The 26,906-nt window shown below is 41.4% G+C and overlaps 1 protein-coding gene across 3 annotated transcripts in view; it reads right to left on the bottom strand.

Annotated features, from left to right (window-relative positions):
• The window catches only part of LOC124596510 (Down syndrome cell adhesion molecule-like protein Dscam2), a 270,374-nt gene that overhangs the window by 232,304 nt on the left and 11,164 nt on the right, over nucleotides 1-26,906 (bottom strand). Inside the window, exons 1-2 of one of the 3 annotated variants that reach the window (XM_047135675.1) lie at nucleotides 16,821-16,967; nucleotides 740-1,024 (exon numbers count right to left, since the gene is read on the bottom strand). In XM_047135675.1, the coding sequence (XP_046991631.1) occupies nucleotides 740-974 (235 nt within the window). In that variant the 5' untranslated portion in view covers nucleotides 975-1,024; nucleotides 16,821-16,967. Of the gene's footprint in view, nucleotides 1-739; nucleotides 1,025-16,563; nucleotides 16,968-26,906 lie in introns of those variants that run through there. The other 2 variants (XM_047135674.1, XM_047135673.1) reach the window with 2 other exon arrangements.

The following is a 26,906-nucleotide window of genomic DNA, read 5'->3' as shown; positions in this document are numbered from 1 at the left end:
ATTCAGTTTCTCTCTGCCTGAAGTTGTCTGCAAGATATGACCTGGTCCAATGATCAAACTGTGCTGAACCATCATTGAGCTGAAACCACAAACAAGTGCGCAGTTGCAAGGAAATATTCCCCAGAATTTCAGACAAGGCATACACCAGGAAGTTCAAATACCATGCACCAGTCAAGCAATCTGGTAAGATGTGTGGTCCAGTAAGGTGATCAACAATACCAGCCCAAATGCTCACTGTGAATCTCGCCTGAGAATTCTCGAACAGGTAGCACATGGATTTTTCAATAGCTCAGTTGTGGCTGTTGAAACTTTATTTTATATATCCTGTTACATGTTTTTTACCTTAAAATATTCAAAATTTTGTTCTCTATAATCTTCCAAATCTATAAAACGCCATTTCGTAATACCCTGTATTACTTTCATAGGAACTGACTAATTATAGCATCTGCAGAGATGTGCAGTCACTCTTTCCATTCTTCTTATGCATCTGGAATGGAAGAAAACCCTAATATGTGGCACAATGACAACTTCTCCCCTGCCATGAACTTCACAGGGACTGGCAGAGTACAGATGCCGATGTAAATACTGGGTAGAAATGACAGACAGCAGTAACCAAAGAACATCACAGGTATCATAATGAATATTAGTCTATGCAAATACAGAGTGGACGTTCTTTGTACTGAATAAGAAGCAGCATTGGGTATCGTTTGACCTTAAATTGCTAAAAGTAAATACTAACCATTTACAATTATTTCCACAGAGTAGTTCCTGGATGCAGCAGCATTTGAAGCTTGGCAGGTGTAATTTCCATTATGTTTTACAGCCAGACTGCTGAAACTCAGTGTACTTGAGTATTCATCTAGAATCTTCTCGGCAACATCTTGGTCCTCTGGTATGGGACTTCCATCTTTTAGCCACTGAATCAGTATCGGGAAGTCCCCTTTACTTACTACACAAACAAGACGCATCCGCATGCCCAGTTGCAAGTCACGTTTGATTATGATTGGATCAATTTCTGGTGCCTCTGAAAACAGAAGAAATAGTGTTTACATAATAATCACTTATTTATTCTGACTGTTTTATGAAATTCAATTTTTCTTAACAAGGAGGTGATGAGCGTTCACTACAGCAATAAATAACCAAGGTACCAATTTTTACAATTAATTCAGAATTTACTGTGTATATTGCTAGTAAGTAGAAATATTTGGACTGAGCTAAAATTCATACATGTGCAGACACATCATAAAAAATGTACTATGGATACATATAAACAATCTTAGCACCTGAGACAGTGTTCTTTGTGTGCATATACAGTAGTAGTTAGATCTTCACATGATAAAATCCATTAGTTCCATTGGAAAAAATCTTTATGGCAACCATGCAGAGAGAAAGAGATTTCAAGATATCAAATACCCTAAATTGGAAGAATAGTCACATAAAATGCAAAAACCTGAATCAGATGGATAAGAATCAATTAACTGCCAGTAGCACTTTTTCCAAGCTCCCACACAACATAAAGAGTAGTGAACAGTTGTCATCTTTTGAAAATAAAATATTGGTTAATTTTGACTAGCCTACAAAGCAAGACAGAACAGTTTCATTCACAGCAAGGTAGCACATAACACTGACCAGCTCATAATTAAATATTATCATGGAAGAAGCAATTTTCTTTATACATATATGCTTTTCTTTGTACATATATGCTGCATGTTTCCTTTATGTATGTACACACTGCACTTGTACTTACACAGTTTACAAGTGATCTATTACTACCACTACTACAATTATTGTTAAACACGCACACACTTTGTGCACAGTCTTCACTATTTACTTTTAACTGAATTACGAGTTAAACCATACAACACAAAACTAAGTGCAAGTAGTGTTAAAGACATGAAAATAAATATCTTTCAGCCGGAGTGGCCGAGCGGTTCTAGGCGTTACAGTCTGGAACTGCGCGACCGCTACGGTTGCAGGTTCGAATCCTGCCTCGGGCATGGATGTGTGTGATGTCCTTAGGTTAGCTAGGTTTAAGTAGTTCTAAGTTCTTGGGGACTGATGACCTCAGCAGTTAAGTCCCATAGTGCCCAGAGCCATTTGAACCAATAAACACCTCTACGATGTATAAGATAAATAGGGAAAAATATTTGTCAAATTACTATATTTGTTGTGGAACTGAATTAATAGACAAAAAAATTTTATTTTTCCTTAAGTGCATATATCACTGAGTAATATACTTTCCCAATTCAGAATGCAAGTTCTATTCCTCATGATAAAGCTGTAATCTTTTTATTACATGCATTCTCTTAAGTTGACACTAAGAAAGGTGAGTGATGGCAGTCGGATAACATCAGCCAAAATTAACAATTATTAACAATTTTTCTAGTTGCCGCAAACCTTAACTAGTAGACAAGACTGTGTTTACCACACCAATGTCAGCAAAAGCAAAAGTGGTGTAGGGAGTCAACAATTGCTAAGACATTTGCATTAACTATATCTGAAATTACACTGTTGTCATATGTGTACTATACAATGTGTTCTCAGTTACCTATGTAAGGCAGTAATGGCCAGATTTATGCACAGGCTATCTAGGTTACAGCCAAAGGACAAGCATCACAGAGGAGCTCACACAACAAAATGTTAAAATTCAAAACACATCTTTATTTTAATACTGTGGTGCAAGCCCTTTTACAACCGTAAAAGACAAAGACATTGTTATTTTGTATGGGCTTGATATCACAGGAAGTCAATTTCTCCTTACCTAATTTCATTCAAATCAGAATTTATAAAATGTCACAGATTATTTTCTTAATATCGAGTTCGCTCTGAGGATGTATCTGTTACTTATGATCGCAATGGGAGGTCATTTAAGACAATATAGTTATGAAAATGTTATAAGATGCTTCATTACAACAAAGTGCAGGTACCAACCATTTAGCCAATATGATTATTAAAAGCTTTCATTTTAAGACTGCTTATTTGGGAAAGAATTGTATTTGAATTCAACATAGGTAAAATACGCTTTGTTTACACATTCTTCTTGCTATACCGAATTTGCCTAACAAGCTTGTGTGTTTACGCTCACGCTATGTTATTTTTTAAAACTGAAATAGTGAATTATGAAAATTCAGATATGCCTGTTATGAAAGCTGCTGTTCTTTTCAATGCCCAAAAGTATTGTAGCACCTTTGTACCATAATCAGGAAGTACTTTTATTTAAAACCAAATGATAATTATTGAAACATTGAGTTTAGTATTGACATGAAGCTCAGTTTTCTTTTGTCCATTGCACTTTTAACAAAATTTTTTGATTGCCAGTATCTCAATGATTTAAATCTTTTTCAATTTTTTACTCTTGTCAGTTAATTAAATCTAAAGTTGTATAGCAAAATTTTACACAATTAAATATGGTAATAAATCTTAAATGCCACATTACAGGCTTTTAATTATAAAAAAAGCTCTTAAATGATGCCTTCTGGGTACAGGTTTAGCTTAGGGGTCTACAGATCCTAGACATGTGTCTCACAATGATGACTGGAAACTTATCAATATCAGCTGATGTAATGCAACAGATGTTGACTCAGCAAACCTCATTGGCCACCTTGTAGAATATCAGCTTAAGAGCACACTATTTGCTTCTTCAGGAAAGCTGACATGTTAGACTGAAATGTAGCATATTTAATGGTTAATATAACTATTTCATGTGTGAATGCCACCCTACATTACCTTGTTATCGTAACTACAGAGTTATGACTGCACCATTAGTGTACACGCATTTGTCAAATTTTCCACTTGGTAAAGGATTTCATGTTCTTATTATAACACAAATGATTTCTCTAAGCCTGAACATTATGGGACCAAGGTTTTCATAGAAAGTTAATTGGTTCACACAGATACAATTTGAGGGATGTAATTTCATTACTCTGCAAAATTACATGTATTAGAACTGAAAAAGACCAGCCACCTAATTAATCAGTTTAGTTATCCACTGTTCCTCATTCAAAGAAAGCAATTACTTTAGCTTAAATGTCCATACTTTGAAAGTTATCAATTAATTAATATGCAATTTCCAGACATGCCTATTTTTATACCCTGTCATGTTTCTAAAATCTAATCTGGTAACGCTGAAGCTTATGGTTCTCTGAACAGTGATCTTCTTTCGTTTACCACGTTCTGCATTTTAAGGGAATAATTCAAAATTTAAACTTTAGTTAAATATAAATGATGGCCCTCTTCGAATCTAGGGATGATTTCAAACATGAAGTTACAGTATCAAAAAGTACAGCTTTAAGTGTTTGCAAAACATGAGGATACAATCCATTTGTTAAATGAAGTAATTAGTCATAATGTCTGATCTGATTACCTTGGTAATATTCTCACTTTTGTATTTTTAACTACTGTACGATTTTATTTTAACTAGTAAAAAAAAGGACATGACATTACTACCTTCTGCAAAAGGATGAGTTCATAAATAGTCGGATGTAGAATAGACTATGCAATTTGGCAGTGTATTCATGACAGCACCAACTATGTTAATCGTAATTGTGAAATCCTACGTGAATACTGCAAGGTGTGATGCATAGGGATACTAAAGAATTATCAAAGACTGTATTAATGTAAAGAGAATGGTGGGCAAGCAATTACAGGCTTAACCATCATCATCACTGTGTGCATTAACCAACCAGCAAAAAATTGTCATTATTCTGAAGAACAATATAGTCAGGCTGTACCTGCCCTGACTTCAATGTATCCATAACAGTCTCATTACGTATGTATTCCAAGACTATTTGAAAATTGTATTTGGCATCATCAGTGTAATACATGCTGTGGGAATAAACTTCCACAAATAGCAAACGCCGTGTAAAAGAATTTCTGTTTTTGTAATGTGTAAAAGGGGCTCGGTAGGAATTACTGATTCACATCTATGTTAAAAAATAACTAAATAAAAAGAACCGGGTGGTGAAGGATCGAAAGGTTTCAAAATGATTGTATATTTTCATGTAGGACTGTAATCAGAAACATTTCTATGTTCAGCAACTTAGGTGAAGAGTTTTATCTCACTTCCAATAATGTAAACTTCCACATACCAGTAATATGTGTCTTGCATTTGTGTAGATATATATCTAGCACCAATACACCCCCTTCTTAACTGTATATGAGATTGTACCAATTTGATGTATGAGACTAATAAAAATGAAACAGAAATATTTCTGTCTTTTTTCTATTACAAATACAACAGTTGCTTTCACAGTCTACTGACAGACATCAAGCAGGAAAATGGGAAATCCCCTGAGATCCAAAACTAAAGCACAATTGCATCTTATTAGCCATTTCTACAATTTATCACAATATTTGGACTGTGTGTATATTTCAGTTTCATATTCAACAACTTTAACCTTTCCAATATATAGACAGTTGATTGTGTGCTCTAAAAAGTTATATAAATGGCACACTTAGTATGAAGTAGTTGATAAAAATGACAGCTACGTAATCTAGGTGGAAGTGCAGTGGTGGTATTGGTGTTTTGTGGGGCACTCAACATCGTGATTGTCAGCACCCGTACAGGTTGCCAATCTTTCCATTTTCAGTCTCGCCATGTCTTGAATGATGATGAGGACAACACTAACACCAAGTTCCCTGGTGGAGAAAATCACTGATCCAGCCGGCAACCAAACCTGGGACGTAATCCAGAGGCAGCAATGCTAGCCACTAGCTGTGGACGTAAGTGCAGTGGCCTTACAGCACTAGTCATAATTTGTTGTTAGTAAACTTTACCTGCTGTGGATACTTCTACGGGAGTTTTGGAATATGCTGTGTGAATGAATGGAAGCTTACTTAAGTGGCTCTGGCAGAGAAAGAATAGGCCTATTTCATGAGAGTGAAGTGGTGTTGAGTACTTTCTGTCAAAATAGACTGTTTACTGTAATTTACCCTCAAATTTATTTAACATTACACTTTGGGTTTCCGGTATCTATGATATCAAGACTTTGTTTTGTATTGTGGTGAATGAGTCCAATCTGAATATAAAAATGGTATGAGTACAATTTAATTTTACAATGTGACAGAATTATTTTTGTCCAAAACGGTTTCATATCGTTGTTGCTTTCACTGCATAAGAATATGCTTTCCAGCAGTGTAGTACATAAATATTTCTGAGATTGGAAGGCCACCTGCATCTTTAAAGCAAATTACAAATTTTATTTGTTTCACATTCCTAAAGCCTCTCCTTTGTGGGAACTATGGAACATGATGACTGATTTAGCTAATTAATAGATTAGAAGTCCATCTTAAATTTTCAGTAAATTTCTAACAATTAGTATATGTTTCACAATTCTTGCAGTGGAATAACAACATTCTACTGTTAAAACAAAATAAGAAACGGGTACCATAAGCTGGGGTTACTTTGGCCCTTTGCAGGTAACTTTTTCCAAGGTGTGGGCCGAAGTTTAAAATTTTTTTCCCATGAAAATTACATCATTAGCAAGAAGTAAAATAGGTGAGATGTATTTACAATGTGTGAACTGTGATCCAGAAGGCTGAGAGTTTCAGGAAGTAATATTGTGGTGGCAGCACTGGACTCGATGTTGGTCATAAATATTTTGGGTCAATGGAGGCGTGCAATCCCACCCGTGTGCTTCGACTCGTGACATGTGTGTTGTGGTGTGCGACGTCATGACGGCACAGAGATTAGTTAATGTGTGTGTTATGTTTGTAGATGTCATCTTGTTGTGGTTGCTGGTGTCCTCTGGTGGCGTATGTATGGTCGGCATGTTATGTGGTGCGTTGGGTTCATTTGGGTGTCGGTGTGTGAAGTGTGCATTTATCAGTCATGACTGTTATAGAAGAATGAAAATTGGTTTCAGTGAGTTAAGAATTAAGTGTCTGTTATGTTTATGTTATTGCACTGTTGTTTGATGTTATTGGTTTGCTGTTTGTCACATGGTAAGTCATTTAATTCAATTTGGCTTCTTTCGTTAGGTATGGATATGACTCCTAAGTTTAACAGTGCACATCTCTGGGCTGAAATGGGGGACTACATATTGACTGTCATTAAGTTTCTGCAACTTTTTGGGCTCATGGCAGAGATAGTGAAATGCAGCATATGCAAGCAGAATATGTGGTTGGCCAGAGTTCCGGCATCTCAGACCAGGAACTGTTGGTAGATTTCCGGAACTTTTTTGAGGTAAGTAGTCGTTTTTTTGTATCTAATGTTTGGGGCTTTTATGTGCTGTTGGGTCGGTGTTATTTAATGCATGTGTTGTTGGTTGATGTTTTGGCATCGTCACTTGTGGTGGATTTGTGTGCCTTAGGAGAAATACTCGATTTCAATTTTTTTGGTTTCGTCAGTTGTATTTGACCTATGTAGTTCATGGGAAGTGTCCAATTCCAATTTGTCATAATAGCTATGTGTGTTTCGGTATCCTGAGCTACTGTTGACCTATATAGGTCAAGGGAAGTGTCCAATTCCAATGTGTCGTCATAGCTGTGTTTTAGTATCATGAGCTGCTGTTGACCTGTATAGGTCAAGGGAAGTATCTGATTCCAATTTTGTTGTTTTAGGTGTTGGTTTTGTGGTATCGATAGTCGCGGTGTGATTATAATTTTTGGAGTAGTTAGTTTTTATTTTGTGGTATCGACAATTGCTGTTGAGCTATGTAGGTGAAGGGAAGTGACTGATTCCTGTAGATATTGTGAGTGTCACGGAGTTTTGGAATTTTGTGGAGCTTTTATGTCATCATTTTGTGTGATTTGAGATCGTGGTGTGTGTCTGTATGTGTTTATATTTGGTTTGTCCCCACCCACAAACCCCCAATTTCCCACGCTGGTCCCGTTAGTTTGATTATATTTTTAGAGGAGATGTGTTTGTTGGTTTTATATGTATTTCCGTGTTTGTTCTCGTGTTTACATAATGACGTCATAGGCACCATACTGGAGACACTGAGAATGGTCATTTCCACCATATTGGTGATGTCATGGGTCAAAGCAGACGGGTGGAATCAGATGCTTCTGCAATCCCAATATTTTAACAGTTGTAACTTCTGCCTGTAGGGTTTTACATCAGTTAAGTTAAATATGATGAGTGTAATTTTGCAATCCGTCCGGTAGGTAACAAGACGAGAAAACCGTCATTTGTAATAAATTCAATTTAGGTAATATATTTAACACTCCTGTAAAATGGTGCTCATTTCTGGAATATATGGTGTTACTTTAGCCCAGGCCAAAGTAAGCTGAAAATGAAGATCATGGGGTGCTATCAATTGAAGGTGATCCTGAAAGTACTGTGATATGCAATATGATGTCCAGCACCACAAAACGTGGAAAGATAAATTAGCAGTTAGGTAACATGCTACAGTTTTAAACAATTAAGAAGAATATTCCAAAATCGGAACTGAGGTGAGATATGTGAGTAGTAAAGTGACTGTGTAAAGAAGACCAAGTCCTTCTGCAAATTACTAGAAAAATAAGATAAAGTTTTTTATACTTGAGAATGTTTGATAAGAATAATCATTCCAACACAACTAACAAAATGCGACTAGAGCATCAGTAATTAGTGTAACAAAGTTCCTATATGGTACAGTGTACTTAAGATATTATATATTCTCTTTGCAAATAGTTACCACAGTGTAACATGTAACTTGAGAATTAGTCGGCTGATGAAATGTACAACACTTGTATATTTAATGTAATCTATTTCTGAATAAAGTTAATATAATGGAAGGAAACATTCCACGTGGGAAAAATTATATATAAAAACAAAGATGAGGTGACTTACCGAACAAAAGCGCTGGCAGGTCGATAGATACACAAACAAACACAAACATACACACAAAATTCAAGCTTTCGCAACAAACTGTTGCCTCATCAGGAAAGAGGGAAGGAGAGGGGAAGACGAAAGGAAGTGGGTTTTAAGGGAGAGGGTAAGGAGTCATTCCAATCCCGGGAGCGGAAAGACTTACCTTAGGGGGAAAAAAGGACAGGTATACACTAGCACACACGCACATATCCATCCACACATACAGACACAAACAGACATATTTAAAGACAAAGAGTTTGGGCAGAGATGTCAGTCGAGGCAGAAGTGTAGAGGCAAAGAAGTTGTTGAAAGACAGGTGAGGTATGAGTGGCGGCAACTTGAAATTAGCGGACATTGAGGCCTGGCGGATGACGAGAAGAGAGGATATACTGAAGGGCAAGTTCCCATCTCCGGAGTTCGGATAGGTTGGTGTTGGTGGGAAGTATCCAGATAACCCGGACGGTGTAACACTGTGCCAAGATGTGCTGGCTGTGCACCAAGGCATGTTTAGCCACCGGGTGATCCTCATTACCAACAAACACTGTCTGCCTGTGTCCATTCATGCGAATGGACAGTTTGTTGCTGGTCATTCCCACATAGAATGCATCACAGTGTAGGCAGGTCAGTTGGTAAATCACGTGGGTGCTTTCACACGTGGCTCTGCCTCTGATCGTGTACACCTTCCGGGTTACAGGACTGGAGTAGGTGGTGGTGGGAGGGTGCATGGGACAGGTTTTGCATCGGGGGCGGTTACAAGGATAGGAGCCAGAGGGTAGGGAAGGTGGTTTGGGGATTTCATAGGGATGAACTAACAGGTTACGAAGGTTAGGTGGATGGCGGAAAGACACTCTTGGTGGAGTGGGGAGGATTTCATGAAGGATGGATCTCATTTCAGGGCAGGATTTGAGGAAGTCGTATCCCTGCTGGAGAGCCACATTCAGAGTCTGGTCCAGTCCCGGAAAGTATCCTGTCACAAGTGGGGCACTTTTGTGGTTCTTCTGTGGGGGATTCTGGGTTTGAGGGGACGAGGAAGTGGCTCTGGTTATTTGCTTCTGTACCAGGTCGGGAGGGTAGTTGCGGGATGCGAAAGCTGTTTTCAGGTTGTATAGATTCAGGGATTCCGGACTGGAGCAGATTCGTTTGCCACGAAGACCTAGGCTGTAGGGAAGGGACCGTTTGATGTGGAATGGGTGGCAGCTGTCATAATGGAGGTACTGTTGCTTGTTGGTGGGTTTGATGTGGACGGACGTGTGAAGTTGGCCATTGGACAGGTGGAGGTCAACGTCAAGGAAAGTGGCATGGGATTTGGAGTAGGACCTGAAAACAGCTTTCGCATCCCGCAACTACCCTCCCGACCTGGTACAGAAGCAAATAACCAGAGCCACTTCCTCGTCCCCTCAAACCCAGAATCCCCCACAGAAGAACCACAAAAGTGCCCCACTTGTGACAGGATACTTTCCGGGACTGGACCAGACTCTGAATGTGGCTCTCCAGCAGGGATACGACTTCCTCAAATCCTGCCCTGAAATGAGATCCATCCTTCATGAAATCCTCCCCACTCCACCAAGAGTGTCTTTCCGCCATCCACCTAACCTTCGTAACCCGTTAGTTCGTCCCTATGAAATCCCCAAACCACCTTCCCTACCCTCTGGCTCCTATCCTTGTAACCGCCCCCGATGCAAAACCTGTCCCATGCACCCTCCCACCACCACCTACTCCAGTCCTGTAACCCGGAAGGTGTACACGATCAGAGGCAGAGCCACGTGTGAAAGCACCCACGTGATTTACCAACTGACCTGCCTACACTGTGATGCATTCTATGTGGGAATGACCAGCAACAAACTGTCCATTCGCATGAATGGACACAGGCAGACAGTGTTTGTTGGTAATGAGGATCACCCGGTGGCTAAACATGCCTTGGTGCACAGCCAGCACATCTTGGCACAGTGTTACACCGTCCGGGTTATCTGGATACTTCCCACCAACACCAACCTATCCGAACTCCGGAGATGGGAACTTGCCCTTCAGTATATCCTCTCTTCTCGTCATCCGCCAGGCCTCAATCTCCGCTAATTTCAAGTTGCCGCCACTCATACCTCACCTGTCTTTCAACAACTTCTTTGCCTCTACACTTCTGCCTCGACTGACATCTCTGCCCAAACTCTTTGTCTTTAAATATGTCTGCTTGTGTCTGTATGTGTGGATGGATATGTGCGTGTGTGCTAGTGTATACCTGTCCTTTTTTCCCCCTAAGGTAAGTCTTTCCACTCCCGGGATTGGAATGACTCCTTACCCTCTCCCTTAAAACCCACTTCCTTTCGTCTTCCCCTCTCCTTCCCTCTTTCCTGATGAGGCAACAGTTTGTTGCGAAAGCTTGAATTTTGTGTGTATGTTTGTGTTTGTTTGTGTATCTATCGACCTGCCAGCGCTTTTGTTCGGTAAGTCACCTCATCTGAATAAAGTTATATATTCTCAGTCCTTACCTTCAAAATTTAGCATTTTATTTGTTCCTCATGATCATGAATGTCTACTCTAGGGATATTCCTTGAGCTTACTTTGTCCCAACCATAGAGTAAATATCTCTTGAGTGAGCATTGCGTTCTGTGCATGTTATCAACATTAAACCAGGATTGTCACGTGTTTTCGGGACTTCGCTGTGCGTGTGTGCTTTCCGCAGAGTTTGAAGTTTATAATGTCAAGAGTTTTTGTTGTATTTTCACCGTTTGTTAATAGTGTGATAGCGTTGGTGAATTACTGTTGTAGCTACAGACACAAAGAAAAATATGTGAAAGGAGGGATAGTAACTCTCCATGGGTACATACCATGTAGCTCTAATTATAGTTATCATATTAGTAAGAGACACTGTATGTGTTTAAACATTTCGAGACACATTATAATTAAGGCTTGATTCTACAGACATATACTTCTACGATTTTATGATTATATAACAGATATTATGGCTTGTACAAAAGCTTACAAACAATCACTTCCTCTCGTAAATTTGTTAGTGGAACGAGTGAAGATGTGGCTCCAGAAAATAAGGAGGAGTAATTTTGTCCCCACAAAATATTCCAAAGTAGGCCTATGTTCAAAATACCTTGAAGAGGAATGTTTAGACAGAGAAAAATTTGGACATGTGTGGCTGGAAGGTAGATGCTATACCAACTATTTTTAATTTTTCACAGTACCTACTACCAAAAGAACCCACACAAAAACCACCTGTAAAACGAAATTTGTCAGGTTTGTACATATAACTTGTGGTTATCATATTTGCTACTTTCTTTCACTGAGAAATGTGTTTCATTCTGCATTATTTGGCGTAGGTTTGTACACTGAAGTGTCTGTTTCATCTTTACGCTCAGAAACCTTGACAAACTGCGATGACAATAGTGCAAAAAGCCAAGATGAACCTATGATGGATGTTGAAAGTGAATTTGCCATCTGATTCTGTGCCCTCCATGTGAGTAAGCAGGAAAAGGCAACACAGGTAAAGTAAAAGAAGTAAAACATTTCTAACTAATACCATAGTTAGGCCTAATTGTTCCATAGCTCAAATTCATGATAAACCTTATGATGTGGTGAAACACGTGAAAAACAACATACGTAGAATACTTGTATACAACTAAAAAAAATTAAAATGTAATATTTGCATCGGTACATCCTGGTAATGTACAGGTAGTTTTCTTTAGAAACTACTATCTCTACTGAGGAATAAATTCATGGCATTGTTAAGGAGAAACGTCTTCAATGTACATTTGAAAAAACTTCTGTTACCCGCCAGAAAATATTTTATTTTCATATATAGATTGTCAAAGAGTTTTATACCTGCATCTATTGCATTTGTAACAGTACAAAACTGAGAAAACTGAATACACTGCATTCTTAAAAAAAAGTAGCTGTATAAAACCAAAGGATTGATATTCTGAGAATTCAGAACACACGGAGCACGAAGAAAGTAACTTCCTTGTCTTCTTTGCTTGATGAGTTAAAAGGTAAAATCAAATATTTCAGATGAAGTGTGTCAAGTTTTAGTGGTAAATATTAAGATCGTGTCCAATTATTATTTCATTCTGAATAGTATTAACAGGTATTTGATAAGTTTGTGTTTTTTCAGGCCTCAACTCCCAGGACCTTTGAAAGAATTGGTGAAGAGCGCTTTGTCGGGCAAGGAAAAGGGACGATACTTACCAGAACAAAGAACATTGCTCTGACACTTCAGTTCTGTTCTACAAAAGCTTACAGTTATGTAAGATTAGATTAGATTTAAGCAGAGGCTTGAAATCTCCAATGTCACTACAAAATTTTTCTGGGGTTTTTCAATTCCTTAATGAAGTTGAATATTATGTTAAGTCCTTGCGCCAGCCTAATGGAGTGAAAATACTAGACTCAAATAGGAAATCAGATTTTCTTGTGACAATAAGAAGTGTGCTCAATTTGTATAGCAATTTGATAAAAATACAGAAATTAGAGTTTTTGCTGACATACAAATTCAGCCAAGATCACTTAGAAATGTTTTTAGTTGCATTAGAAATAAAGGTGGTTTTAATAACAACCCCACAGCAAAACAATTTGCAGCAGCTTACAAGCGGTTGCTTGTTCACCATCAAGTGACTTCTTCTGCATTTGCGAATTGTGTTCCATTGGATGAGACAACGGTGCTCAATGCCAGTTCAGCAAAAATAAGTGATATGACAAATACTGAGTTGTGTTGGGAATCAATAGAACAACTGCCAGAGGATGATCATTTGTACGCAGTGACAGCAGGTGCTCTACAAAATACCTTCACTGGCTATGTGAATGACATTGTGGAACACATTTCCAGTTTTGTCGTAAGAAAGATTTCAAAAGCACTGCATTTCAAGGTAAAATTTAGGGGAACTTTTTTTTTCCTTGTCAAGATGATGTTAAAGTGTGCAAGTGTGCTGAGAGCCATGTCAGATTGATGGAGGCAAGAGGTCAACCGACCCAGAAAGGCCTCATGAATATCATTGCTATTAAATGTCTTAGGGAAATGCAACATGAAAACATATTTTGTAGTTTGATGCAGCACATTCTTCAACGAGAACCAATGGGTAACCACAGATACTTTTTACGTAAGCTGATTTTGGTAACTTATATCAATGTTAGGTTAAGGCACATAGCCAAAGAAATAACAGCATTGCTACAAAACAATAGAATTAATAATAAGTTGGTCCATTTCAAAGGGCATTACTGTTGGGGTATGTGAACAGTAGATGAATAATCTATAATTACAACAACTGTTGCCACCTGTCACCTCATGATGTTCTTTCCTGTACAGTACATGACATACACAATCAATAAAAAATAAAATACATAAAGGAACATTTTCAGTTGATTGCTGTTAAACTATATTGCTGTGCAGAACATACGTTTATCACGTATTTGAAGATATGGAATAGGCCAAATCTGTTTTAAAATGGTGCACACAGTATTTAGAGTGTTGAATGACTAGTTTCATGTATTTTGCTGGTTTGGTTGCCTTTTATATAAATGTTTTAAATCTATTATGTGTGAGAAGTTTAACATTCTTGAACAAAGCCTTTGGTCACCTGCAGTAATCATTCCTTATAGTGACCCCCATGTTAGTATTCACACAAATGTCTGTTTCATTTGACATTTGTGAACTTCAAAAGAGACTGGTAGAAATTGGACCCTTTCCCTAATAGCTCACACCTGGATGATTTATGGTCAGTTTAAAACTGAAATTTATTTGACATATGGTACCGTGTAAGCTGGATAAAGTTTTGTGTTTTATTGAAATAAAAAAAAGGTTCATAAAGTAATGCACCCTTGTCAGAATCACTCAACCTGCATTGACAAAACTGAGAAGTAGAATTCTCTCTCTCTCTCTCTCAGTCTTTGTACTTTTTAGATTACAGAAAATTGAAAGTAAACCTGAAGTTAAACATATGCTAATGGCAAACTGAAATGGACTGTGAAGGAAATGGAATTTGTAAATATGATTTATGGTCAGTCTGTTTATTTTAATCTCTCTCTGTGTCTGTGTGTGTACTTTTTAGATCACAGAAATTGAAAGTAAACATTAATTAAATATATGCTAATGTTTATTGAAATGAAGGGCTGTGAACAAAATGGAATTTGTAGATATGATATGTTGTATTGCGTGTAATTTCTGCATTCAGCTTAAATACATTTTCTGCACAAATCAAATAAAAAACACAATAGTGTAGCTAATCCAAGGACACATTCATCTTCTTTGGTGTATTTTACCTTCAATTTATTTTCTTCACCCTTTGATTAAGAAGTGTAAAATATTAATAAATATGTCCCCATACTCTTTCATTTGTGTCACTTTCCACCTCCCTTAATGGTGTTATATGGGTTGACTGTTACATGACCAACTGTATTTTCTATACAGTACATTTATTCTCCGACCTTTTTCCCCCCTTCCTACCCAGTCTGCTATTTATTTAATAAACTGGGAGCAAGTACGTAAAATAAATACTTCAAAGTGTCACCAATAAGAAAAATTACGCTTTAGGTCGCAAAAACGAGAAAATAAATACGCATAAATAGCAGAAAAAATGGACGAATTAGCAGGGATATAATCGCTAATGTGTGGCAAATTCGGTGTTCTTCGGACACTTGCAAAAGTACTAGCGTACTGTCATTTTGCAAGAGTATCACTGCAAAAATGTACGTCAGGCTCTGTAATACTATGAAGTGCCGTATCATACCTAAAACTACCATAAATTCAGTGCATCTGAACTGTGACACCTATCGCAAAGAAGCAGAATGCAATATCAATTGCCCTTAAAAGTTAATGTATATTGACAACACAAAATATGTTCTGCACATGTGAATGATCACTCCAGAGATATTTACTCTATGGTCCCAACACTATATTAGCACTGTTTCATGGAGAAATTACTTAGCGGGTTAAAATAGCCTTGAGTCTGAGTTAGAGTGGCCACTTTTTTTAATGGTGCCACAATAACAGATGCGACATTTTTGTTTGACAATTTACAAAACTGAGGATAAAAGTTTTTGACAATACCAGAAAAATGTGTTTGGAATTTTCTACCTGCTACTATCCTTTGTTTGCTTACAATATACAAAACTACAGGTGAAAATTGGGAAAAAGTTACTCGCTTAAGGCACGTTCGAAGTATTTTTAATGACAACACTTGGTTTGCAAGAATAACAATATCGTACTGTGCCTGTGTGGCATAAGTTCTGTTATTTTAGTCTCTGGTGTTGTTCTCGAACATATTTGTTCTGAAAACATCATCATAAAAAATAAAATGACTATCTTATTGCGCAAGAGGAATCTCTTAGCGCAAGCGTATCAAAATTAATCATGAAACCATGAATTAATATGTGCTTGAACTTAAAGAATGAAAACAGAAAGTACACTAACAACTGCATCATTCCAAGATGCTGTTGGCCCTAATGTATACAGGTCTATTTCACACAAGGCAGTGGTTTATTGTTATTATTTCTATTAATTATACGTTATTGTTACGTAATTATTATTAATACGATCATCAACATCACCGAAGGTATCATAGATATTCTTTTGGTATGGTACGACCAACCTGTATCGTTTGTACGAACGAGGGATTAAATCATCATGATTTACGGGTCGAATAAAGAAATACGAGCACGAAATAGAAATACCGTAATACATTTTTCTGAAGAATGGTGGGTGTTTTTTTATTTGTAAAAGTAGTATCCAAGGAACAATTCTGAAATAAAGAACGACAATCACTCAGCCACAAACTTACCACTTAGACCAGTGATCGTCAAACTGCCACCCGCGGGTCGCATGCGTCCCGATTCTAGAATTCGGTTCTCAGACGTATTTTATAACAATACTAGCGACTCCTGGGCTTCACATCGGTAACATAAAGCATCTACTGCTAGATGACTTTACTGCCGTATTAAGGCATTGCGTAGAGTTACGATTAAAACTCGGAGAACTACTTTAGGTAATGAATATAACCACTAACAATTTAAGCAGCTGTCGTGCTGCATCACTTACATGCGCTTACGGACTGCGCAACCACAACCGACTACTGCCAGCAGCGCATGAAAGGCGCCGCTCACTTGTCTGCAGGGCGGTCGCGGGAATCGACATCCATACAGTAGTTCCTGAGAGTAACCCTTACACACCTGCCAGAAGCGACCAGGGAACTTCACAGAGAAGAGACGAGATGAATCTAGCAACTAGCAGTCGAATCCAGAAATGTCATATAATGTTAAGAGCTTCCTGCTCAGTAACAAACAAAATTATTAACAGAGACAGTAATATTTTAAGATGTGCTCAATGTTAACTGACGGCGGTCAGTTCGGCCTTGAGCTAAGTAAAGCTGACCGCTCACCTCAGGCGCACAGAGGGTGCAGCCATTTCGGGTTTACCAAATGTGAGAGTGGGAATGTTTTATTGTTTTCTTCCAGTACTGACAACTCATGGGCATGCACGTCTAGTACCGATCAACTGCTGCGATATAAATGTTGACAAAGATGTAACATGGATTCGTAAAGACGTATTACAGAGACAGTCTTTTAAAAATGTGTTACTTATTTGAAGCAAATGATATTAAATTAATTAAGGCTATTGTAGTACAACGCAGTGAATAGAATAAAACTGATATTTAAATCATTTGTCAAGCTTTTGTGATGGTGTATTGCAAACAAAACTATTATTAAACAAAGTCAACCACAAACATAGTAAAACCAACACTTCACCACGCAAGTATAATGTCACAGCTGTTGGATTGCTGAGACTGGCAGCAATCTGAAACAGTCGGCTGCAAGGTGCAAAGTAATTTTAATCGCAGTATGTGTAATGAGACTACTGGATTCATGGTAATCAAACATTCCACATTTAAAAAACGCAGGAAGGGTGCATGCAACTGAACAGGCACAAATATGGCTAAGATAGCCAAAAAAATACACCAGGAGACACATTAATTTAAATATTTTTATACTTAAATTTACTTTGTAATTTTTGAAAATAAAGATCCAGATTCAAGGCCAAACATGTAATTGTTTTTACATTGCAATTCAGATGTGGAGGGTTCTGGAGAAGAACGTGCCCCTCGCCTTTTTGTCATTTCCTCTTGTAACTGCTTGGGCCGTTTTGTAGTGGAAACTAAGGCCACGTCATTATTTTCTGCTGAACTGCGTCCATTACTGACCGTTGCTGCACTGCCAAACTCAGTCTTTCTCCTTATGTTTTTTTTCCTTCATTTGCTTCTGCTTTTATTTTAATTACAATTCATTCACCCGTGACGAAACGCGCTTTAGAAATTTTTTTAATGTATGTAATGCGATGCTAAAATATCCGTTCATTGTTATGTTCCTGTAACCTTTTTGTTTTCGTTAATTGTTCATCTGAAATATCTTATTCGAAATCCCCAGCACAAAAATTCGTCAACATTACAGGCGTACCCAGAGACTAAGTGTGCGAGGGAATCGCCACCGACTGGGCGCAGCACCCGCCCACCGTCCTCCACGGCTTTGTGTCAGGCAGCGTGACGTGACGCAGTGTCAGTCTCACCCCAAGTTTCGGTACTCGGGAGCGTCAGTCATGTTGTTAGTGATTTTGCACTCGTTCTCAATGTGATTGTATTTATTGGAATAAATAATATCTGGTGTACCGCCAAAAATAATGGCTATGAGGGAGACGAGTGCGCAGAACAGAAGTTTCCAAGGAATACGGGAAGAAGAATTTTGTTTCATAGCTGGACGCAAAGAAGATACTGCTATTTGCTTAATACGCCGGGAAACGGTTCTAGCAATGAAGAGATACGACGTCTGTTCAAAAACTTCCGTAACATTCGTAATTTCGCACCAATGCTGTGTTGGAGCGAAATGTAGTTGGCATACCTGTACAGTGTACATGCCTGTGTTTAATATGTAACTGCCGGAAGTTTCATTGTTGTATGTTTGTTAGTTATTTTTCAGTGCTGTACCGTGTCACACAGTTTGCAAATTTCGAGATGGTAGAGTTAGAGGAGCAACGCGTTCGCATCAAGTTTCACGTGAAACACAGGAAAACCATTACAGAGACACACTAAATGATGCAGGAAATCTACGGTGATGAGTGCTGAAGCAGCACTAATTGTTCACACGGTTTAAAAGTGGCTGGACCCACGTTAAAGATGACCCCACGTTCAGGACGTCGTATGACGTCTACCGACGACGCTCATGTCACGAGTGTCAACGAAACTGTGCATGCCAATCGAAGACTGACTGACTGAGAGATTGCAGAAGAATGTAACATTTCAATTGGATCCTGTCATGAAATACTGAGACAGCAGCTTGGAGTGCATTGTGTGACCGCCAACTTCGTCCCACGACTCAGAAGTCAAGACCAGAAAGACCTTCGCCTGGCAATCTGTGAAGAGCTTCTGGATCGCGCAAATAAGAACGAGATGTTCCTTAAGAGAATCATAACTCGTGATGAGACATGGGTTATGATGTTGAGACTAAGATTCATTCTTCAAAGTGGGTCGGGAAACGTTCTCGAAGACCAAAAAAGCTCGTCAGGTCAGGTCAAATGTCAGAGCCACGCTGGCAGTTTTCTTTGGCTTTGAAGGATTAGTTCACCATGAATTCGTGCCACTGTTAATCGACGGTGCTATGGGGACGTGATGCAACGCCTACGAGAAAAAGTGAGAAGAAAACGGCCTGAAATTTGGCGAGACAATTCATGGCTCTTGCATCACGACAAGGCACCCGCACATTCATCCCTGCCGGTGTGTGACTGTTGCACAAAAAACAAAATCACTGTGCTGCCTTATTCCCCGCAATCTCCAGACCTGGCGCTTGCGGACTTTTCCAAAGTTGAGAAGCCCGTAGGAAGCACGGATAGACGGGATGAAAGAAAATTCTCAGACGGCGTGCTAAGACTGCTTCCGGAAGTGGAAGCTGCGTTGGGAACGATGCATCAATTGTGGAGGAGAGTACTTCGAAGGACCCCAATAAGCAACAGGTAAGCGTAGAAAAAAATTGCATACAAAGTTCCGGTACTTTTTGAACAGGCGTCGTACAATTTATTTCGCCACCACACAAGTAGGCATACTTCAATTACAGTAGCTTTTCCTGTAGATTCAAATGAAATAAGGAAAAAATTACTCATCTTAAATGATACTGTCGTCAACAGAACGTCATGTTACCTGCAGTTAGGCAAAATGAGGCTGTCACGAAAGTCTCATAAGAAGTATCTAACACCCTTGCAAAAATATGAAATCTTTCATTGGTGTTTTTTTTTTTTTTGGTTATTGTTTTAGGGAGCAAAACTGCTACGGTCATTAGCGCCCAGTCTGTGACTTAGGAAAAGGTAAAAAAACGAAACTGGAAACCAGCAGCAATGGGAACGAAACTCAAAAAATTGGAGAAACTAAAAACAGAAGGAAAGCTTGAAAAACCACTATAGAAGGGGGTTGGTTGTCCACAAAAAGAGCTTCAAATGACTGACGTCATCACACTGGCACTAATAAACTCGAGAACGCGATCGGCTGAGCGCCTGTCATCTGCTAAAATGGAAGATATATCAGGCGACAGCTGTAGACGGGTGCGTAACGGAGTAAAATAGGGGCACTCAAGTAAAAGATGTCTTACCGTCCACAGCTGAGAGCAGTGGGAACAGAGTGGGGGAGGATCGCCGCTTAGAAGATCTCGATGGCTAAAAAGACAATGCCCTATCCGGAGTCTAGTTAAAATTACCTCCTCCCGACGACGCGTTCGGGATGAAGAGGTCCAAGCACAGGGAAGAGCTTTCACGTCCCGCAATTTATTACTGGGAAGTGTCGACCAATGTGCGTGCCATAAAAGAGTAACACGACGACATAAAACACTCCGTAGATCGGCGAAGGGAATCGTGCGAATAGCTGGCTCAAGGAGAGGGACTGCTGCCTTGGCCGCTATATCGGCCGACTCTTTTCCACAGATACCAACGTGTCCTGGGATCCAGAAGAACGCCACAGAGACGCCCCCCAAGTGGAGCAAGTGGAGTCAGTCCTGAATCCGGTGGACTAGAGGGTGGACAGGGTAGAGAGTTTGGAGACTGAGGAGAGAGCTGAGAGAGTCTGAACAGATAACATACTGTATCCGCTGATGGCGACGGGTGTATTGGACAGCCTGGAGAACAGCGTAAAGCTCCGCGGTATAAGCCGAACACTGGTCGGGAAGCCGAAATCGATTTGGGATGTCGCCAACAATACAGGCACTCCCTACACCAAACGATGTTTTTGAGCCATCAGTGTAAATAAATGTGGCTTCCTTCATTTGTGCACATAGAGCAGCAAATGCCCGACGATAAACAAGTGAAGGGGTACCATCCTTGGGAAACTGACAAAGGTCGCGGAGCAGGCAGGTCGGGGACGAAGCCAAGGCGGTGCTGTACCCCAAGTTGTCAAGAAAGTTTTAGGAAAGAGAATGGAGCAGTTGACAGAAGCGGACTCCCGGTGGTAGTAGGGAGGAAGGGCAACCTGCATACCCTAAATCCAAGGAGGCGTCGAAAAAAATGTCATGGGCCGGATTAGCAGGCATGGAAGACAAATGGCTAGCATAACGACTCAGAAGGACAGCTCGCCGATTGGACAGCGGAGGTTCAGCAGTCTCAGCATAAAGGCTTTCCACAGGGCTGATGTAAAAAGCTCCAGACACTAAACGTAATCCACGGTGGTGGATAGAGTCGAGACGCCGAAGAATAGACGGCCGAGCGGAGGAGTAAACTATGCTTCCATAGTCCAATTTCGAGCGCACTAAGGCGCGATAGAGGCGGAGAAGGACCACTCGGTCCGCTTCCCAGGAGGTACCATTCAGGACACGGAGGGTGTTGAGGGATCGCAGACAGCGAGCCGAAAGATAGGAAACGTGGGAGGACCAGCACAGTTTTCCGTCAAACATAAGACCCAAGAATTTAGGGACGTCCGAAAACGGAAGGTTGACAGGTCCTAGATGTAAGGAAGGCGGAAGAAACTCCGTACGACGCCAAAAATTAACACAAACGGTCTTACTGGGAGGAAAGCGGAAGCCTGTTTCGATGATCCAAGAGTGGAGGCAGTCGAGACATCCTTGAAGTCGTCGTTGAAGGAGGCTGGTCCGTTGAGAGCTGCAGTACATAGCAAAATCGTCCACAAAGAGGGAGCCCGAGACATCAGGAAGGAGACAATCCTCAATTGGATTTATGGCAATGGCAAACAGTACAACACTTAGCACGGAGCCCTAGGGTACCCTGTGTTCTTGGGAGAAAGTACGGGAGAGAAAAGTGTTCACCCGCACTCTAAATATGCGCTCTGCCATAAATTCGCGAAGGAAAAGGGGCAGCCGACCTCGAAAGCCCAAAGAGAACAGTGTGCGGAGGATGCCAGTCCTCCAACAGGTATCGTATGCTCTCTCCAGATCAAAAAATATCGCTACTGTTTGGCGTTTCCGGAGAAAATTGTTCATGATATAAATGGAGAGAGCAACAAGATGGTCAACTGCAGAACGATGCTTTCGGAGACCGCATTGGGCAGGTGTTAAAAGACTGCGGGACTCCAGCCACCAAGCTGAACGGCAATTCACCATACGCTCCAAAACCTAACATACACTACTCGTGAGAGAAATGGGGCGATAGCTAGAGGGGAGATGTCTGTCCTTTCCAGGTTTCGGAACAGGAACGACGATAGCTTTCCGCCATCGTCTGGGAAAAGTACTGTCGGTCCAAATTCGATTATAAGGGCGAAGGAGGTAACGCAGACTATGGTATGATAAATGCAGCAACATTTGGATGTGGATACCATCCGGTCCTGGGGCGGAGGAGCGAGAAGAAGAGAGTGCATGCTGGAGTTCCCGCATGGAGAAAACAGTATTTCGCGATTTTGAAAGGAGAAAGCAAGAGGTTGCACTTCCGCTGCACGTTTCTTCGGGAGAAACGCTGGCGGGTAATTGGAAGAGCTCGAAATCTCAGCAAAGTGTTGACCCAATGAGTTAGAAATTGCGACGGGGTCTACTAATGTATCATGCGCGACAGTGAGCCCAGAGACCGGGGAGAAACTAGGCGCGCCAGATAACCGTCGAATCCAACTCCAGACTTCCAAGGAGGGAGTGGTTAAATGAGCTTGTAAAGAAGTCCCAGCTTGCCTTCTTGCTATCGCGGATGACGCGACGGCATCGCGCACGGAACTGCTTATAGCGGATACAGTTGGCCAAAGTAGGATGGTGTCTGAAAACGCGAGGAGCACGTCGCCGCTCACGTATTGGAGCACGTCGCCGCTCACGTATTGCGTCACGGCATTCCTCGTTCCACCAAGGAACTGGGGGGCGCCGGGGCAATTCGGAGGTGCGAGGTATTGAACGTTCCGCAGCTATAAGAATAACGTCTGCAATATGAGTGACCTCATCGTCGACGCTAGGAAAGTGACGGTCATCGAATGTCGCTAGAGACGAAAAAAGTGTCCAATCAGCTTGGGCAAACTTCTAGTGTCGCGGGCGCATATATGGCAGTTGTGGCTGCAATCGAAGGACACATGGAAAGTGGTCACTCGAGTGTGTATCAGCAAGGGCGAACCATTCGAAGCGCCGAGCTAGTGGAACAGTACCGACCGAAAGGTCCAAATGAGAGAAATTTGTCGTGGAGGCAGACAAAAATGTAGGGTCCCAAGTGTTGAGGCAAACAAGATCCGCTTGGTGGAAGACGTCCAACAACAGTGAGCCACGCGGACGAGGATGTGGAGATCCCCAAAGCGGGTGGTGGGCATTGAAGTCCCCAACCAACAAATAGGGGGGTGGAAGCTGACCAAGAAGATGAAGGAGATCAGCTCGTGCCATTGGTGTGGACGATGGAATGTATACAGTACAAAGAGAGAAGGTGTATCCAGAAAGGGAAAGACAGACAGCGACAGCTTGGAAGGAAGTGTTTAAGGGGATTGGGTGATAATGGAGAGTATCATGGAGAAGAATCATGAGTCCTCCATGTGCTGGAGTGCCTTCAACAGAGAGGAGATCAAATCGAACTGACTGAAAATGGGGGAAAACAAAGTGGTCGTGGGGACGCAGCTTTGTTTCCTGAAGACAGAAGATGACCGGTGAGTAGGATCGTAAGAGGATCGACAATTCATCCCGATTGGCTCCAATGCCGCGGACATTCCAATGGATAATTGACATAGGGTGACCAGAAAATGGAAGAGTGTTCAGAGCTTGCGACCGACAGCGTGGTACGGCATTCAGTCGAAGACAGAAGATCCTGATCCATAGGTTGTTCAGGAGCAGCTCCTGCCACCAGCGATTGGGCGGTTCATCGGCCGCCAGCAGTGCGCCTCGGCGACACAGAAGACCGCCGATGGCGGCTACCACCAGGTGGTGCTGCAGATAAGACACGCCGTGGCGGAGAAGGAGAGGAACTGGGTTTCTTATTAGCCTTCTTGGAACAGGATGTTTAGATGAAGGAGGAACCAATGGTTGTGAAGTTGGGGTACGTAAAAAATCTTCACGAGTAGGCTCTTTTTTGGAAGTCCAGGTGTCTGACTTTTGGGCTCGAGATTTAGCAGAACCCGATGAATGGTGAGCCATAGAGTGAGCAGGCGAAAGTGGTGGGGTTGAATGGACGATCTTTGGGCTGGCCTATCTGACGACCGTGGCACTAAAGGTGAGGTCGCAAGTCTGCGTGGCCACCTCCTTTGTTGGCCGAGGAGAGGCAAGGACAGTGCTGTATTTACCTGCCTGAGGCACAGTGAGCTTTCGACTGGCGAATAATTTTCGAGCAGCAAAGGTCGACACCTTTTCCTTCACTCTGATTTCCTGAATGAGCTTTTCATCTTTAAAAATGGGGCAACCTCTAGAGGAAGCAGCGTGGTCACCCATACAGTTGATGCAGAGAGGGGATGGAGGTGGACAAGCACCCTCATGGGCATCCTTGCCACACGTAACACATTTGGCCGGATTGGAACAGGACTGGCTGGTGTGATTGAACCGCTGACACCGATAGCAACACGTAGGGTTTGGGACGTAAGGGCGAACGGAAATTATCTCATAGCCTGCTTTGATTTTCGATGGGAGTTGAACTTTGTCAAATGTCAAGAAGACAGTGCGGGCTGGAATGATGTTCGTGTCAACCCTTTTCATAACCCTATGGACAGCCGTTACGCCCTGGTCAGACAGGTAGTGCTGAATTTCTTCGTCAGACAATCCATCGAGGTAGCGTGTATAAACGACTCCACGCGAGGAATTTAAAGTACGGTGCGGTTCCACCCGGACAGGGAAGGTGTGTAGTAGTGAGGTATGCAGCAATTTTTGTGCCTGGAGGGCACTGACTGCTTGTAACAACAGGGTGCCATTCCGTAATCTGGAACAAGACTTTACAGGACCTGCAATTGCGACGACACCTTTCTGAATAATGAAAGGGTTGACCGTGGAGAGGTCGTGACCTTCGTCAGACCGAGAAACAACAAGGAACTGTGGCAACGATGGAAGAACTGACTGTGGCTGAGACTCAGTGAACTTACGTTTGTGAGCAGACATAGTGGAAGGTGAGGAAACCATTGCGAAAGAATCCCCCATGATTACCGGCGTCTCCGATGGCGCGCTCCTCCCTTGTGGGGGCGCTCTCTGAGGGCACTCCCGCCTTAGATGATTGTTCGCACCTCAGGTCACACCTCCCGACAAACTGACGGAGGGACCAATCGGCACTTTCGGAAGGTATCAGCTCGGGTAATCACCCCTTCCTGGGCCTGGCCGTTACCAGGGGGTACGTACGTGTCCTACCTGTCTACCTGGGGCGGGGAATTACGCATTACCCCGTGACCAGCTACGCATGAAAATGCGTGGGTCGGCCTTCAGACATGCACAGGGAGGAAAAAAGGGAAAAACAAAGAAAGGGAAATGAAAGAAGAGGTCTCAAACTCCGTAGCGGAGAAAAGAGTAAAGAGAAGAGGTAAGGAAAAGGGAAGGACAAAGGAAGGACGAAGACTTGCGAGTAGAGAAAGCGATGAATGTGTTGCATTTTCGAGCGTCCGTCTCCGGACATAGGCACAAAACATACTCCCAGATGGGAAGAAAGGGAAGGAAAGAGGCGGAGGTGAGGGGGGGGGGGGGGGGCAAGATGAGGGATGGGGAAGGATGCGGAAAAGGAAGGTATGCAGCTCAGAAAGGAAGGAGGGCCATATTAGCTGGGGGTCCCGTGCTCGCTACGCACGTATCCACAAAAGAGTTGTGGACCCCCTGGGGGGTTCATTGATGTTGAATTAGTAATGGAATATATGGCAATTGTTTTGCAAACATTGTTTCATCAGTTCTCAAAGAGTAAATAAATATTTACTGACATAAATAAGCTTACGCTTTCAGAAGATACCTGTCGCCACCACATACACTATATTTCAAAATATATGTTGGAGGGACTAATTAATAAAGTAAACATATGCAAATACTTTCGTCTTGCATGTGTTTACAATGCAAATTTTGCTTCTATGGCTCAATTTTCATTATTTGGGCGTTACTGCACAAATGAAGGGGTAACAGAGGAAGACTTTCTGGCGGTTAGAACCGTGAAACGAGCTGGCCGGGGCGGCCGAGCGGTTCTAGGCGCTACAGTCTGGAACCGCGCGACCGCTACGGTCACAGGTTCGAATCCTGCCTCGGGCGTGGATATGTATGATGTCCTTAGGTTAGTTAGGTTTAAGTACTTCTAAGTTCTAGGGGACTGATGACCTCAGAAGTTAAGTCCCATAGGGCTCAGAGCCATTTGAACCATTTTGGACCGTGAGATGTCACACAAAAGGTTGTAATTTTATGGGTGCAATTACGGAGTTTGCAAGGGAGAATGCACACCTACAAGCAGTTTAATACTATAAATACAGACGTCTGTCCGTTAATGACGGGCGTGAACAATGGGTTGATGGCATTAATTAAGAAGGAATGGAATTTATCAAAGTTACTGCCCATTCACTGCTTTGTCTTATCGGATAACAAATTTAAGGATGTGGTTATAGATTTTACTCGTGCACGTGAATCTTAATCACCGATAATTTTAAGAACTACTGGAGCAACTGTAGGCCTGCTACGGTGTTGTTATCCTACACACTACCGTCAGACGGCTAAGCACGGGAAAAGTGCTTGAACGGTTTGTCAACTTGAAATC

The sequence above is a fragment of the Schistocerca americana genome, chromosome 2 (assembly GCF_021461395.2).
Source record: "Schistocerca americana isolate TAMUIC-IGC-003095 chromosome 2, iqSchAmer2.1, whole genome shotgun sequence".
In the NCBI taxonomy this organism is placed as follows: domain Eukaryota; kingdom Metazoa; phylum Arthropoda; class Insecta; order Orthoptera; family Acrididae; genus Schistocerca; species Schistocerca americana.
This window is presented reverse-complemented; position numbering and strand designations above follow the sequence as displayed.